Raw genomic sequence first — 15,603 nt, 5'->3', positions numbered from 1 at the left:
GTATAGTGATGCCTCAGAAACAGGAGGGGTTGCTTTACTTGTCTGTTTCATTATAATGCATTCTCACTTCTCTAAACAAAACTTCTTGGCTTCAAGGCTACCCTTGCTCAATATTCTGCTTTCTTAGCTCTCTGCTTTCGATTAACCCATCATATCATCTCTGTTTTGAATCTCCAGTTTCGATTGCTACTGACTGTATCTTGGCATTCCTTAGAAAGGGAATCTCATGTGCTGAGCTTAGAGAGGCAGCTCATGTGCTGAGCTGCAGGTTATCTGGTCCACCTGTAAGTGTATGACGCCTGGGTAGGCTCTCTACCCCTGTGAACTCATGCCCACATTGCACCATACAGGCTCACTTTGGTAGGCCACACTAGATCTACCAGGCCTGTCCTAAGCGTTTTTTTTAAATTTCGTTTTGTTGTGCTGGGGTTTTGAGCTCTGGACCTTGAACTTGCTAGACAGGCAGTCTAACACTTGAACCACACTTCCATCTCTTTTTGCCTTATTTTTCAAATACAGTCATACTTTTTGTTCTAGTGGACCTGAACTGTGGTCCTCCTATGTGATTGGGATGCCAGGTGCATAACATGCCCCAACCCTGGCTTTTTGCTATTGGTTGAGATGGGATCTTGTGAATGTTTCACCTCTGCTAGCCTGGAACCTCAGTCATCTCAATCTCAGCCTCTCAAGTAGCTAGGATTATAGGCATGAGATACCATACCTAGCATTTGCCCTATTCTGTAACAACTCCCAGCAGGCATTATTTCATATCTGGATTGTGAAAGCGATTCCAGATTACCATCTGGAGGAGGTAGAAAAAGAAGCAAGCAGGTTTGGGGGTATGAAAGCCTTTGTCATTTTATTTTACAATAAAAAATCCTAACAGCATATGAACACTCTGTTCCCGGCAGAGGCAAAGGACGTACAAAGTTAATTAGAAAGCAAAGCATTAAAATAACAACAGCTACATTCAGAGCTTCTGTTCAGCACTTTGCCCAAGTTGTCTAACATGACTTGAAAGAATCACTGGTCTGGGTTTTCTTTTTCTTTTTTTCATTTGTTTGTTTTTATCCAGAGTCAAAGCAATAAGTAAGTACTTACACATTCTCAAATTATAGACAATGACAATAACAGCAACTCCATGCGGGGTTGGCTTTTGTGGGCAATTCCAAACTTAGGAATTTCTTTTTATTCAATTTTATTTTTCCTTGACAAGAAGTTATGTCTTGGAACATGTGACAAATACAAATTAATTCATTGGTAAGAGGAGCTGAAATATTTTGTTGGATTAAAAATATATTTCAACCTAATAGTTTAGTGACAATCCCTTCAAAACCATACTTTTCAAACCATGTTCAGACTCACTATGCTACATGCGCCTCACAACCATCCTGGGAGGTAGGAAATGCAGATGCTGTTACATCCATTTGACAGGTGAGGAATTAGCCGTTTAAGTGAGTCATTCAAAGTCTAGAATATTTACACCTTTTCAAAATTTCCAGTCCATTCATACCCCTCTGATTCTGATTGGAACAATTTATTTTTTTTTCTCCACTCAATCTTTGGGTGGGAGTAGAGGTGAGCTTACATATAAAAAGAGATGAGGGGAAGGAAGGCGAGGCCACAGTTAATTTATGCGAAATACATTGATGGCCTGCCTTCATCATTCACATAATTCTGACCAAGGTCACAGAATGCAAAGAATCAATTTCTACATTTCATTATGTAATGGCTCTCAATCAAATATAAGTTTGACCTTCTGCTTTCTCCAAACATTCTTATTTTTGAGACCCAAAGAACTATACTAACTCAATATCTTCTAAGAGAGTTTGTTTTTCTATTGTACAACTTCTATTGTACAATTTTCAATTGCATTTTCTATATTCCTTTTTCAGAAAAGCCTATGTTTCAACTGTAATGCGTACCCACTGGTTAGGATTCTGCAACAGTTCACCTTTCCATTCTCAGGGCAGTACCTTCTTGTATCTGGAAGGTCAGAGCCACTATAATGCCGGTATCACTTGAAACCAATTTTATTTCAAAAGACTCTTTTGAGAGGCTCATTGAATTCGTCATCCATGCAAGTGTGTGGCTGTGAGCCACATTAATAGCACCTGAGCTAAGATCATGCAATTCAATTTACAAGTATTTATTGTCTGCTGAACAAGACACTGTCCTAATGGGGCCTTGGTCAGAGGCTTTCTTAGGCCCAGCAACAGTATTCAGCTAACTGGTGTGGGGGTGGGAAGTGACTAGGTCAGTCTACCAAGGGTTCAAGTGCATGCATTCTCACCTAATGGGCAAGTGAGGCCCTTTCCTCTCTATTGCAGTATCCATAGAGACTGTCCATTCCAGTCTGCAACAGTCTTCCTTTGAAGTTCCTGCCCAAACATGTTCTTTCCTCTGGGTACTAGTCCCTAACAAAAGCTCCCAAGGAAAGGGTCAATCCACAGCATGATGCTTATATGACTAGACCCTGCCTCCCTACTTACAGCTGATTGGATGGGTTCATCCTGAGGTAGATGAACTGGACCAATCAGATCCCCCAGTGTTTGCCTAAGGGGATACAGAGATGCTAGTTAGAAAGTGGTAAGCGTGGGCTGGGGATATAGCCTAGTGGCAAGAGTGCCTGCCTCGGATACACGAGGCCCTAGGTTCGATTCCCCAGCACCACATATACAGAAAACGGCCAGAAGTGGCGCTGTGGCTCAAGTGGCAGAGTGCTAGCCATGAGTGGGAAGAAGCCAGGGACAGTGCTCAGGCCCCTGAGTCCAAGGCCCAGGACTGGCCAAAAAAAAAAAAAAAAAAAAAAAAAAAAGTGGTAAGCGAGAAGGAAGGGTTGTGTGGAGCAGGTCATGGAGTGGCTTTTCAGCTATATATGCACTAATGAGTAAGCTAGCTGGTCAAGGGAAACAAGAGGACTGAACAGATATGCAGAAGCAGAGATGAAAGTCTGGGAGGAGAAAAAGAGAGCATAAGAGAGCAAGATTGCATGCATGAGGAAAACTACCTCCATCCCTGGACTTTTGGGCAGCTGCTCATTATATCTATGAAATGTCCCAGTGTTCTTCCAGTCAACCCCTACACTGAAGCAAGTGTGAATGGGTTTCTAGTCCATGTGAAGGTTTATGACTTGAATACCTTTGAGAATGTATTAACTGGTAGAATTTAACTTTTAACACTTGACCCCCCCAGTCATTACTCGAAGCTAAATTATAATCATTGCATAAGAATCTTGGACTATATTATATAAGGAGAGTTCAAATTGGCTTCTGAAGTGTGGCAGGAGGAATTTAGCATTAGTTCAAATCATTTTTGTAAACTTTAAAAATAATACCTGCTATGTATTAATTCAACTTTGAGCTCCTGTGTGCTTTGTTAAAAAAAAAGCAAGGCCCATTTATATATAATCAATATTTAATCTGATTCATTTTTGCCTAAAAGAGTTTTTTTGTTAGTACTTAAACTGTGATTCCTCACCTTTTAAATACCATATGCTCTCTCAGAAGCTTTTCTTCTTAAATCACAGATCAAACATTTTTTTGTTTGTCTTTTCTTTTCCTTTCCTTCCCCCCCTCTTCCTTTTTTCCCTTTTTAGTGTGTGCCAGTACTGGAACTTGAACTCAAGACCGTTAGCTTTTCTGCTCAAAGCTGACACTCTGTCAATTGAACCACACTTCCACTTTCAGCTTTTTTTTGTGGTTAAAGATGAGTCTCATGGACTTTCCTGCACAGGCTGGCTTCAAACCAGTTCCCAGATGTCAGCCTCCCAGGTACCTAGAATTACAGGTGTGAACCAACGGCACCTGGTTCTTTTTCCTATGAAGATTGTTCAGAAATTACAGGCCCTTTGGTGGGCTCTTAAAATAACAAATGCACAATGTCACTTCTCCTATGACTAGGGAATTCATGCTTCCAAAATTCACTGTTTAAGAGGTAACTTCTTGTTCCACAGGTAATAGTCACCACCTTGTTACAGCCTAGGCCTCAGATCACAGGAGCCAGGCGCACAATAGACCTTCAGGTTCCTGCAGTGCTGGCTTGTCTCCTCTGATGCAGGGCCTGGCACCTGCTACCTCACAAGGACAAGCTAGCTGTCCAAGCAATTCTGCCTGCCTGTTTGGATTCATGTTGCTGAGAGAGAAACTTACACCTGTAGTCCTGAATAGCAGTGAAGGTCACCTTCTCCTTGGTGGTACTTTCTGGAAAAAGCCAAAATGCATTTCTTTTCCAAGAATGAAGAAAACTCTTATGGAAACCAGTGAAAAAGATGTTTATTAGGCCATACAAGCGTCACCATCTGTACACTGTATCTGAAGTTCGGTACACACTCAATCATCTTTTTCTTGGCAAGAACATTATGGAGTCTCTCATTTGACCCTTGTCTATTATTTAAACTTCCGGGCACATTTAAAGAAATGTATCAGCAAGTATATAGGCAGCATGATGAAATGGATCTTGACTTAGAAGGCTTGAGCTCAGATCTGGGGCTGGTCACCTCCACTTCTCTGGGCTTCCATGTCCTCTTCCAAGGTTGCTGACGTCTATGATGCCATCTACAGTGGAAATTGAGTTCCTTGCTGCTACCTCTGGAGGCCCTTATAAGGAATCCTCTCTTCACTTCCATGAAGTGTTCTGTTTTGTTTACCATCTGTGTTTCTCTGAGTCACCTATTCAGGTATCTATCACCTCCATGAGGTTAGGAGACTCTTGAAGGAAGGACTACATTCTAGTTCCAGAACAGCTGAACAATGGCACTTGTCTTCCCATTGGTGGGAAAACATATGATTAATTTCTTCTCCACATAAGGCTTTCCTCTCACAGACTTTTCTTAAACCCATAGTCTATGAGTTAACCTGTTGCATTGTAATTTTCTCAGTGCACTAAATTTCTGGACTGCAGAGAGTACAATGATTTATAGAGGCTCCAAACTCTTAGCCATTTGGAGATTCTACTGCCAACTACAGATTCATGGGCTGGAAGCCACTAGAACATCCAAAGCTTAGACACCATCTTTTGAAACCTGAACATTTATTTCAATGGCTCTAAGGTCTTGGGAACTTCATTTTTACATGCAGCACCTTGAGTCATTTACCAAGTAGACAAAGTACTGGGTTGGTAGATAGCATTGCATTAATGAAGTACTGAGATTATTGATAAAGCAGGAAAATGTAGCTGACTTTGTCACACTCACACCATTTGCATGAAAAGGCTGAGTTTCTTTGGCTCTTTGTTCATTCAAGGGCATGGAATACCTATTTGGATAGACTTAGGCATTGTGTTTATCTGTTGATAAAATCTTGCACTGGCCACAGTGTTCTGCAAGCTGATTTAGGTTTTGGACTACAACAACTGGCCATTGGTAGAAATATACCATATATACACATGGAAATTACAAAAATACATTTTATTTATAGTTGATTTCTTTTGAAGTAACAAAAAACTAACACTATGAAAGATCAACCAGCATACTAAAAAGACACTACCTATTTATCATCCAAACTAGAGTCTTGTTTGGAGATTCCATGACACATCATCGCTGAACATTCCAGAAAGGACAATTTGTTATTGGGAAATAAAAACACTTTTTGGGAAAAGTCTGTGCTTTGACAGTTTTGAGTCTCCCATTCTAATCTGTTCAGTTCCTACTCTTCTCTCAACTTCTAAATTCTCACCTTCTTTTTCTCTTTCAGTAAAGACCAAAGAAACTCAGGAGGACAGTGGACAGATGGGCTTAGAAGGGAATGGGTAGAGCTGAAGCTAGATGGGGCATGGGTGAAGGCAGGATAGGACCCCATTCTTCAACAGACACCAAAGAAGCCCCTCACACCACACATGGCTCCCCTAGTTGGGGAAGGAACGATAGGTCCCCTCATCCTTTACTACTCAAAGTCAGTGACTGCTTCATTGCATTGATAGGCAGTCAGTGCCTGGTACCCCCACACTCTACAGGGAGGGTGACACAGGACCTCACAGTCACCAGGTAGCAGACCTGCCATTTCAGCAAATGTCCTCCTGAGGCCATCAACTGACAAACTCCATAAACATTGTTTTAAAAGTTATTTACATTTAAATTCAAATCAACAGATTTTCTACATTCAGAAGCTTCTAGAAACAGAGCTGCAGCCAGGGAGGACTATGGATCCTCCATTCCAGGTTTTTTTTTTTCTTTCTTTCTTTTTAAAAACAGGAATCGAACACTATTTCCTTTTGTATCCCTTGGCAGCACGTGTTGATCACCATGGTTGAAGAGACAGGTTGTCTTGTGAAAGTCAATCTATCTATTATCCCCCCAAAGGGAGCAGCTCTGGTTTCAGGCCATCTTCAATGCAGATAAAGAAAAACCTTCACAAATAACGAGTTTTCTTTTGTAGGATCCTAAAAGCTCTTAGCCTTGATTCTGTTTCAGTTAAGTTCTAACTTGCAGGATACTCTTATTTCCAAAATGACAACACCTTTAAAAAAGCCTGTCAACACAAATTTACCATTCCTGTTCATCTTCTCTCTTTCTTGGCCTTTAATTAATGGGGGGAAAAGAGTCAAGACTATTTATAGGCATAACCATTGGGTCTGATTTTCATCCAATTCATTTGACTTTGAATATGAGCCTTTAAAAGCAAAAGGACTCAAGTTTCTTGGCCAGAGTCAGTGTCTCCCTTAGAGACTAGAGATGATTTTAGCATTCATGGGCATGGCTGAATGAGAGAGAGGACAATCTGGTGCTCAATTTACACTCCTGCATTGCCTTTAACACAGAAAATATTGACATGCAGAGGTCAGCAAAGATAAAGCTATATTCTCCCCCATCTGGTGATTCATCAAAATGTGGTATTTGACAAGAATCTGTAGGTTAGCTAGTACCTCTCAGAAGCAGGTCTCCTTAGGGAAATCCACCCCCAGTTCCAACACTCAACACAACAGAATTTCAAACACATAGTCCCAAGCAGGGACGTCTTAACCCATAAGCAGTTGTGTTAGGCAAAAGATCCAGTTGTTCATGAGTTTCTTCTATTTCCCAGAAGCCCTGCTGGTCATCTTTTCAGAAACAGGGAGAGGAAAACTCACTCATTGTCTGTTTCAAGACCCCCACGTCAGGTGTGAGAAACCCAAAGTCTATTTCCACGGAGTCTGGAAGGCAGGGTCTCCCAGGGCTAAGGCATTAGACCTGGAACTCAAACATGTCTGTCTGCTTCTTGGCCAGCTTGGCCACCTCCTCCCGGATGGCCTTCACAAGGGCTGCCGTTGAGATGTTGGTCAGTGGAGTGTCAGGTGGGTCATTCTCTGCTAGGCTCTGCTGAGAGGCAGCTGCAGAGGGCACAGGGGCCTGCTCCAGGCTGGGGTGCAGGTTGGAAGGATGGCTGTATTGGCGAGGGAGCCTGGAAGGTGAGCTCTGCTGATAACGAGACCGGGGGTAGGCCTCAATGTATCCGGGGAGGGGCACCTAAAGAGGATGTCAGGAAAAAAGAGAAGAGACTGGGTTTAGGAGGAAGCTCAAGTCACAGGACATAGTTGACTACTCACATGTCAGGGCCGGTAAGGCAGTGATCGGGGATCTCCCTTCTCAGGGCACTAATCCCATTCATGGGGCCTCACTCTTACAACCAATCGCCTCCCAAACGTGCCACTTCCCAATACCAGCACTTTGGCATAACAGGATTCAACAAACGAATCAGCTTGTGGGTGGAAACATTTGGACTAGCAAAAGGACTGGGTGATTCAGAACTTTTTGGATGGGAGAATCTATGGTATAGAATCAGCCTCTCCTATCCCTGCTGGATGTTCTGATGCTCTCTCCCAAGGAGGCTAATTTCTGAAAACAAGGCTGACCCCTGGGTTGACAACCACTGCTGGGTGTCAGACAGAGGAGGATTTCATTTTAGCATGGATATTTGGTGGTTGGGGAGTAAATCCCCAGGAATTATGGAGGAGAGTGAGTTACAAGGCTACCACTGTGGTCCAAATGAGAGCTGATAAGGACTCAAGCAAGAGAGAAAGGGACTAGATGGATGTCCTAAAGTTTGAGTTGGGGAACTTAATTTTGTCCAGAAGATCTAGAAGACAAACAAAGTGGCAAAGAGCTGGCAATGGTGGGTCTTCTGGCTATGGAAGGGCAAGTAAATGGGAGCTGAACTATCTAAGTCCTTTGGTCACAAGAGCTATGAACACATAGTGAATGGAGTTGATGAAAAACCAAAGCTAGGACATAGGACACACTTTCAGAATTTAGCTCAAATGTCCTTACTTCCAATGTTCTTTTTCCAGCCTAACATTAGCCTAAGGCTCCTTGTGAAGTGTTTCCATGTAGTTTCTCTAGTGTGACAGTCATCCCCATTCCCCTTTGTGAAGGAGGATTAGTCTTACTTATTTACTGTTGTGTACAAGTGAATCTCCCAGAGCCCAGGTTTCCAAGGAGCAGAGTTTGGATCAGCAAGAATCAAACCTTTGAGAAGAAAGTTGCCGCATGCCATCACCTTACATTTCAAATTTAGCTAACTGCACAAACTGGAGTTAAAAGTCAATGCCCAACTCTTGAGCGCTCACTCTCTGAAGCATCAAGTTGGTGCTAGTGATTGGAAGAGACAAGGGATAGCTGACCCCCCTGGAGTGGCCTCAGGGTAATGTTCACAAGCAGAGAAGATTGGATGATAACCTGCTTCCCTTTTATAGTAGACATAGGGTAGCACACCATGCTGTTTAAAATTTGTTGAAAAATACCACTTCTCAGCTAGTACTCATGGCAGACATCACCAATTGATTGCTGCTATCTTCAGTTGAGTCTGGAAGTCTAGCAATTAATGATTCTCCATCTAACCCCAAAGATAAAAACTTTTTAACCAGGCCTGTGCAATCATATTTATGGTAGATTTTGGTACTAGGAAAGTCAGACATCCATATGAAGCTTAGGGCCTTTTCCTTATCACATCACATGCAAATTGTACATTATCCCTGGATGAAAGCTGATACCCAGCTCTCTGAGCTCTCTGTATTGTTTCTCACATGCTATCAATCATGCATCCTGCCTAGCTTGCTCCAAGCCTGGGTAAACATCCCTGGCTTAGCTTCAGGGTAACTGGGAGCCAAGAAGAATCCAGTTAGACTAAACCAATCTTCTTCATCTTTAAAAACAATGAGCAGGGGGGCTGGGAATATGGCCTAGTGGTAAAGTGCTCACCTTGTATACATGAAGCCCTGGGTTCGATTCCTCAGCACCACATATATAGAAAAAAGCCAGTAGTGGCACTGTGGCTCAGGAAGTAGAGTGCTGGCCTTGGGCAAAAAGAAGCCAGGGACAGTGCTCAGGCCCTGATTCCACGCCCCAGGACTGGCAACAAAAATAAAACAAATAAACAAAAATAATGAGCAGGAAGCTCATTCTCCTCTCAATGATGGAGATAATTCCAGGATCCCAAGTTATCTTGCCAGAAAGGTTAGGATTTCATTTGCTAGGCTCCTACTCCATTGTGTCTTAGGTGATATGAACCCAAACTCTGGCTATAGCCAACAGCCTAGCTGAGTTAGCATTGATGAGTGCCTGAAGGTGAGCATCAGGATTTGGGAAATACTTCCACTGACTCCCACAGAGCACAAGGTGCAGCACTGCACATGGCAGAGCTGTCAACGCCGAGCTTGTTGCCTTGCTAGTGTCACTAATGTCATCTACTTTCTGAAATATATACACCTTAGTTTTAGACTTTAATGGAATAAAATTCTGAATGATTAGACCATGTCCGAAGACACCAGCTATTTCAAGAGGCAGATAACACAAAGAAACAAAAAGGGGGAAAGAAAGAAAACAAAAGGATAAAGAGAAACAGAGAATAAAAAAGGAAGAAGGAAAGAAAGAAGAAAGAAAAGCAAAAGACATAAAGTTGCATAGTAACTCTCACAGATTTAACAGCAGGCAGCCACTCTAATTCCTCTCTTACAGCTTATTTACTCCAACTTTACAAACAATTCCAGGGAGCTCAGACATGCTACATTTGCAGATAACAGCACAGCACATTAGGAAAAGCATGTTTAAGGATGTGTATATTCCTGGAAGTGGGGACATTGATGGCCATAGGAAGTGCCAGCAAGGAGCAGGGTGAGGCAAAGGAAAGACATGGTGAGCCATGGTAATGAGCCCAAAAATTATATTAGTTTGGATATAGTCGACCTAAGGGTCCTGCAGACCATTAGGGCTCATCCTCCAAGTGCCATTTCAGTACAGTGAGGCGTTCATTATGACGATGTTGAATCATTCATATAAGGCAAATTAAATTATGGGGTGCCTTCTTCTAAATAAGGAACATTCACTCAGAAACATTTTTATGCAAATGGCATATGTTTTCAAATGTTTCAGAAATCAAAGGAATAAGCTTTGGGCAACAGGAAGGTCAATATTGTAAGAATTATTCCATGCTGTCATTTAGAGAGAATTTTCTGCTGGGCAGTGGCTCAGGCTAGTACTATTCCTAGCCTATGAAACCAGCCCGGGCAGACAAATGCGAGAGACTCTTCTCTCCAATTAACTAGCAAAAAGACAGAAGTAGACAAGCCACCAGTGTGTTTCCTGTGTTTCCTCACACAAAGGCAGGTTTGGGTTTGGGTATGACAAGCTAGGTAGGAGGGCAGATATGCTATTCACCCCTACTAATAATGAAGTGGGACACCAAAGGACCAGGCCAGGCCTGTCCATGGCTGGAAGGCAGACAGGAAGTCATAGGATCTATAGGTAACAAAACTTCCATCTAGGGCTTTCTAAAGCTTCAGTTACTGCATGCCAGATGCTGATGGCTCACACCTACAATCCAAGTTACTCAGGAGGATGAGATATGAGGATTGTGCTTTGAAGCCAGATCAAACAGATCAAATCCAAGAGACCCTGATCTCCAATTAACCACCCAAAACCATAAATGGAGCTGGGGCTCAAGTAGTAGAATTCTAGCCTTGAGCATAAAAGCTAAGGGACCGTGCCCAGGCCATGAGTAAATAGCACCAGTACCAGCAAGTATGCAAGTGTGTGCATGTGCACTCTCACACACTCATTTTATAGACTGTGATAGCTTAAAATTTTAATTTAATGAACAAGGAGTGAGACAGGTATGGGTTTGAACTCTGATCTTGGCACTTTACTGGCTGCGTGGCCTCAGACAAGTTATATTATATGACGGCCTCAGTTTCCTCATGGGCAAGATGAATTAATCATGAAAACCCTAATACTACCTGCTAAGATTTGTCCTGAAGATGAAATCAGATAACATGGTGTCTAGCACACAGAAATATTCAACAAACAATGGTAGTTATCATTACTATTTTAAAAAATGCACATGATTAAAGTTGCCTTCCTAGGAAGAATGGAATCTGTACTAGGTGATAAGTCTCAAGTTCCTTTGTCAAAGGACTCTGTCTTATCACACAGCTTCCCTGCAAATGGTTGACTGTAGCCACCTGGTGAGTGGGAGTGGGCTGAGCCAATAAAAAACTGTTTCATCTATTGATCCCATTCCCCACCCCCTGGGAAAGGTGACAATGTAAGTGAGCGAGGGTCTCACCGAATCGGCCCACTGGCTCGAGAGCTCATTCTCTCCGGCATAGGACATCCAGGCCTGGCTCCTGTAGGATGAGGGAGGCGTTGGGATGAAGTAGCCAGTGAAGCCGGGTCTGTTGGCAGCTGGGATGGCAAATACTGCTGGCACCGTGTTACCTGGAATGGAGGAAATGGGGTGAAGGGAGATCAGGAGAGGGTAGGCTTTAAGATACAGCCTCCGAAGAGCCAAATAAAGCCCATTTCACAGGCAGCTTGGATGTCCCTAGGGCTCAGTAAATCAGGTTTGAGTTACCCCGGGTGCTGATGGCTCATATCTGTAATCTTTGCTTACTCAGGAGGCTGTGATCTGAGGATCATGGTTCCAAGTCAGCCTGCCCATAGGAAAGTCCATGAGACTCATCTCTAACAAACTACTCAGAAAAAGCCAGAAGTGTAGTTGTGGTTCGGTGGTAGAATACTAACATTGAGCAAAAAGAAGCTTAGGGATAGTGCCTAGGCTCTGAGTTCAAGCCCCAGGATCAGCACACACACAAAACAAAATAAAAATCAGGTCTGCGTTGAGTAGAGCTGGCTGGGCTGTACTAGAGATGTAGCTCCTTGGCAGGCATAATGGCAGAGATTCCAAGTTAACAGCATCAAAGAGGAAGGTGATGTTGGTGGAAGGATCTTGGCTTTCTATCTTTGTGCAGCTCTTCTGCTCAGGGTATCTAGAGGCTCAGTGGGCTCCAACCCCTGCCTGTGTTCTCTGCCAAGTATGGGGCAGCTTTCACCCAGGGGAAGGAAAGCTGCTTTCTAACTTCACCAAATGCAGCATGGCGTAGCAGTGCTTTGACTTTTCCTGCCTTCCCAGCCTCTCAAGCTGGGCTCAGCTCACACACTGTGCCTGCGCCTGCTGAAGCTGAGGAATCTGAGGAATCTAGGAAGGCCTCTAATATTGGCTCTGGCTAGGGAATGAAAGGAAAAAAGTCTGGGAGTGTAGGGAGAATTGGAAACGTTTTACTATAATCCCAGCACAGTCAACATGGGAGGGCAGTGTCTGCAGTGATTCAGACTGGCTTTGATATCCTGCCCTCTGTGCCAACGAGGCCTCATCAACTCCCTCTTCCCCCTACCTATACTCCCAAACTGTTGGCATTAGAATTGTTAAAAACTGAAGAGTCTGGGTGCAGAGGTTCCATGCCTATAATTCCAGCCACCTGGAAGGTAGAGATCAGGAGCAACAAGGCTCAAGGGCAGTCCTGGCAAAACTGTTACTCAGAGATCTCATCTCAATAAGTAAGTAAGTTAGGCATGGCAGAGTGGGCCTGTAACCTTAGCTATACAGGAGGCATAGACAAGAGGATGAAGTTACAAGGTTTGCTCCAGGGGAAAAACTTAATACCCTATTTTTAAAGTAACCAAAGTATGCCAGGCATTAGAATCTCAGGTCTTTAATCCTAGCTACTCAGGAGGCTGAGATTTGAAGATGGAGGTTTGAAGCCAGGCCAGGCAAGAAAGTTGTGAGAGTCTTATCTCTAATTAAGCACACACACACAAAAAAAGCTGGAAGTGGAATTGTGCCTTAAGTGATAGATAGAGCACTAGCCTTGGGGGAAAAAAAGCTCACCAGGCCCCGAGTTCAAGCCCCGGAACTACTGGCACACACACACACACACACACACACACACACACACACACACACACACACAGAGCAAAAAGGAGCTGGGGGAGTGCCTGGTGGAGCACCTGCCTGGAAAGTGTGAGATACTGAGTTCAAACCCCAATGCCACCAAAACCAAACCAAATACCCCTCTCCCCCGCAAAGAACAAAAGAAATAGACTACATGGGTGAAATTTGTAGAGACCATGAAGGCTTTAGTTAGTGCAATTAGGCACTTGAAGTTCTAGCCTAAAAGGTCTCAGTAGCCTGAATAAACTAAAATAACAACTGGGTCATGAACAAAACTCTGTGTTCCATTTTGGCACTACTTGTCATAGCAAAAATCTGGAAACAGATCAAGATTCAAAGCCAGTCCTGGCAGAAAAATCTGAAAGACTCTGATCTTCAATTAACCAATAAAAAGCAGGAAGTGGAAGTGTGTTCAAGTGGTAATGCCACCCCTGAGCAGAAAAGCTGAGCAAGAGCACAAGGCCCTGAGTTCAAGCTCCAGGACCTACCTCCACCCCACACAGAACTAAAACCCATGGCTTTGACTTAGATTACTTGGGAGAGAAGGGAAATGCTGTCTGAATAGTGCTTTAAATATAAAGCAAACATTAGTCAGGGTACTGATGGCTCACATCTGTAATCCTACCTACTTGTGGTCCAAAGCCAGCCTGGGCAAGAATGTCCAAGAGACTCTGACCTCCAATTAACCAGAAAACTGAGAGTGGAGCTGTGGCTCAAAGTGGTAGAACACTAGCCTTGAGCACAAAAGCTCAGGGACAGTGCCCAGGCCTTGAGTTCAAGACCCCATGACCATCAACAACAGTTAAAAAAAAGATATAAACTTTAAACCAAGAAATCCACTTACTTCTCCTATGAAAATCTAAAGTATTGCAAAATGGTAACATACAGCTATCTTTAGTATAATTCTTTTCCCCCCGGATCTTTTTTTTTTTTTTTTTGCCAGTCCTGGGGCTTGAACTCAGGAACTGGGCACTGTTCCTGAGCTTCTTTTCCTCAAGGCTAGCACTCACATGAGCCACAGTGCCACTTCCGGCCTTTTCTGTTTATGTGGTACTGAGGAATCGAACCCAGGGCTTCGTGCATGCCAGGCAAGCACTCTACCACTAGGTCACATTCCCAGCCCTTCCCCAGATCTTTTAAAGGAATAAAATCAGTAGCTCTTTCAATGAGGGATAGGAAGTCATGAAGGGATCAGGTGTAGTGGCTTTGGCCCCTGATGTAGCAGGCAGCAGGTAGGATTTGGGGACCAGGAGGATAAAGGGCTCACAAGCAGGAACTGGGGTTCCTCAGGCTTTCTTCCTCTTTCTTACCTGAGTAATTTAAAGCTGACTGATCCAATTGTGCCACTGACACTGGGCCTCTGGACACCTGGGCAAAGGAGGCACTGTCATGCAGCTGGGCCTGCTCGGGCCCCGAGGACTCAGCCATTCGGGTCTTGCTGCCGATGTCTGAGGTGGACCTGGGCAGGGAAGAGGATGTTGGCCCCTCACCTTAGGCACTGGGGTTGGCAGCTTGGTCATCTTTAGTAATGGGTTGTGGCCTCTAAGCCCCATGGGGGTGGGGGTGGGGTCCTTGAGACTTGTTTGCCTCCAAATAGCAAAGGGATTTCTGGGAATAGGTTAGATGCCAGTATAGCAGGAGGCACCTAGATTCCAACCCTGGAATCATTTTAACCTATTCAAGGTCAGTTATCCCTGAGGGGTGGTTTTCTAGCCTGTGGGTAGTAGAAAACTTAATCCACATAAAAGAAGCAAAGCAATTAGTGCTGAGTGGTAGCTGGGGATGCTTGGCCTGGGATGGAATGACATCATGGGCAGCCAATGATAAGGCTCCATCTGGAAGGGCTGTGTGGGGTTGGGGAGTGTGGAGGACTTTTCTGTGGCTGACTTTAAAAGTAACCTAGGATGCTAGGGAGTCACTTTTGCTGCTACTAGGGAAGAAGCTGGGAGCCCTTGCTTTGAAAGGGGGTGGGGCTGCTTTGTAGAGCCAGGAGACAACCAGCACTTGGTGATCATTAGGAATAAAAGAAGCTCTCTGCTCTTGTTCAGGCCTCAGGCAATCAGAGACCCGGCTTCATGTAATGTATCATCTTTCCACTTAACGCTCAGGAAGCCGTGGTGGTAGAGGAGGGGCAGACGCTCAGCAGATACAGTCACCGGCCCCATCTACCTTCCGGGCAGGCAGTACCCTTCACCTGAGGCAGAGGCTCCCTCAAATTAAAATGGGAGGTGGGAAGCAAGTAGCAGCCTACAGGACCACCTTGACTACTAGAGCAGCAGCTGTCACAGTAAAAGCAGAAGACATCATTATGAGTAAGGAAGAGAGGGCAAGGAGGCAGGGGCCTGGATTCCACCGCCCCCCCCCCCCCCAGCCTCCGTTTTCCTCATCTGTAAAAGTAAAGAGG

The 15,603-nt window shown here is 44.0% G+C and overlaps 1 protein-coding gene across 2 annotated transcripts in view; it reads right to left on the bottom strand.

The window, feature by feature from the left end:
• Positions 1-4,227: 4,227 nt before the first annotated feature.
• Positions 4,228-15,603, bottom strand: part of Kiaa1549l (KIAA1549 like) — a 250,946-nt gene continuing 239,570 nt past the window's right edge. For both annotated transcript variants that reach the window (XM_048361012.1, XM_048361013.1), the window contains exons 19-21: positions 14,510-14,658; positions 11,535-11,686; positions 4,228-7,441 (exon numbers count right to left, since the gene is read on the bottom strand). In XM_048361012.1, the coding sequence (XP_048216969.1) occupies positions 7,160-7,441; positions 11,535-11,686; positions 14,510-14,658 (583 nt within the window). In that variant the 3' untranslated portion in view covers positions 4,228-7,159. The remainder of the gene's footprint in view (positions 7,442-11,534; positions 11,687-14,509; positions 14,659-15,603) is intronic.

This window comes from Perognathus longimembris, chromosome 13 (assembly GCF_023159225.1).
Source record: "Perognathus longimembris pacificus isolate PPM17 chromosome 13, ASM2315922v1, whole genome shotgun sequence".
In the NCBI taxonomy this organism is placed as follows: domain Eukaryota; kingdom Metazoa; phylum Chordata; class Mammalia; order Rodentia; family Heteromyidae; genus Perognathus; species Perognathus longimembris.
This window is presented reverse-complemented; position numbering and strand designations above follow the sequence as displayed.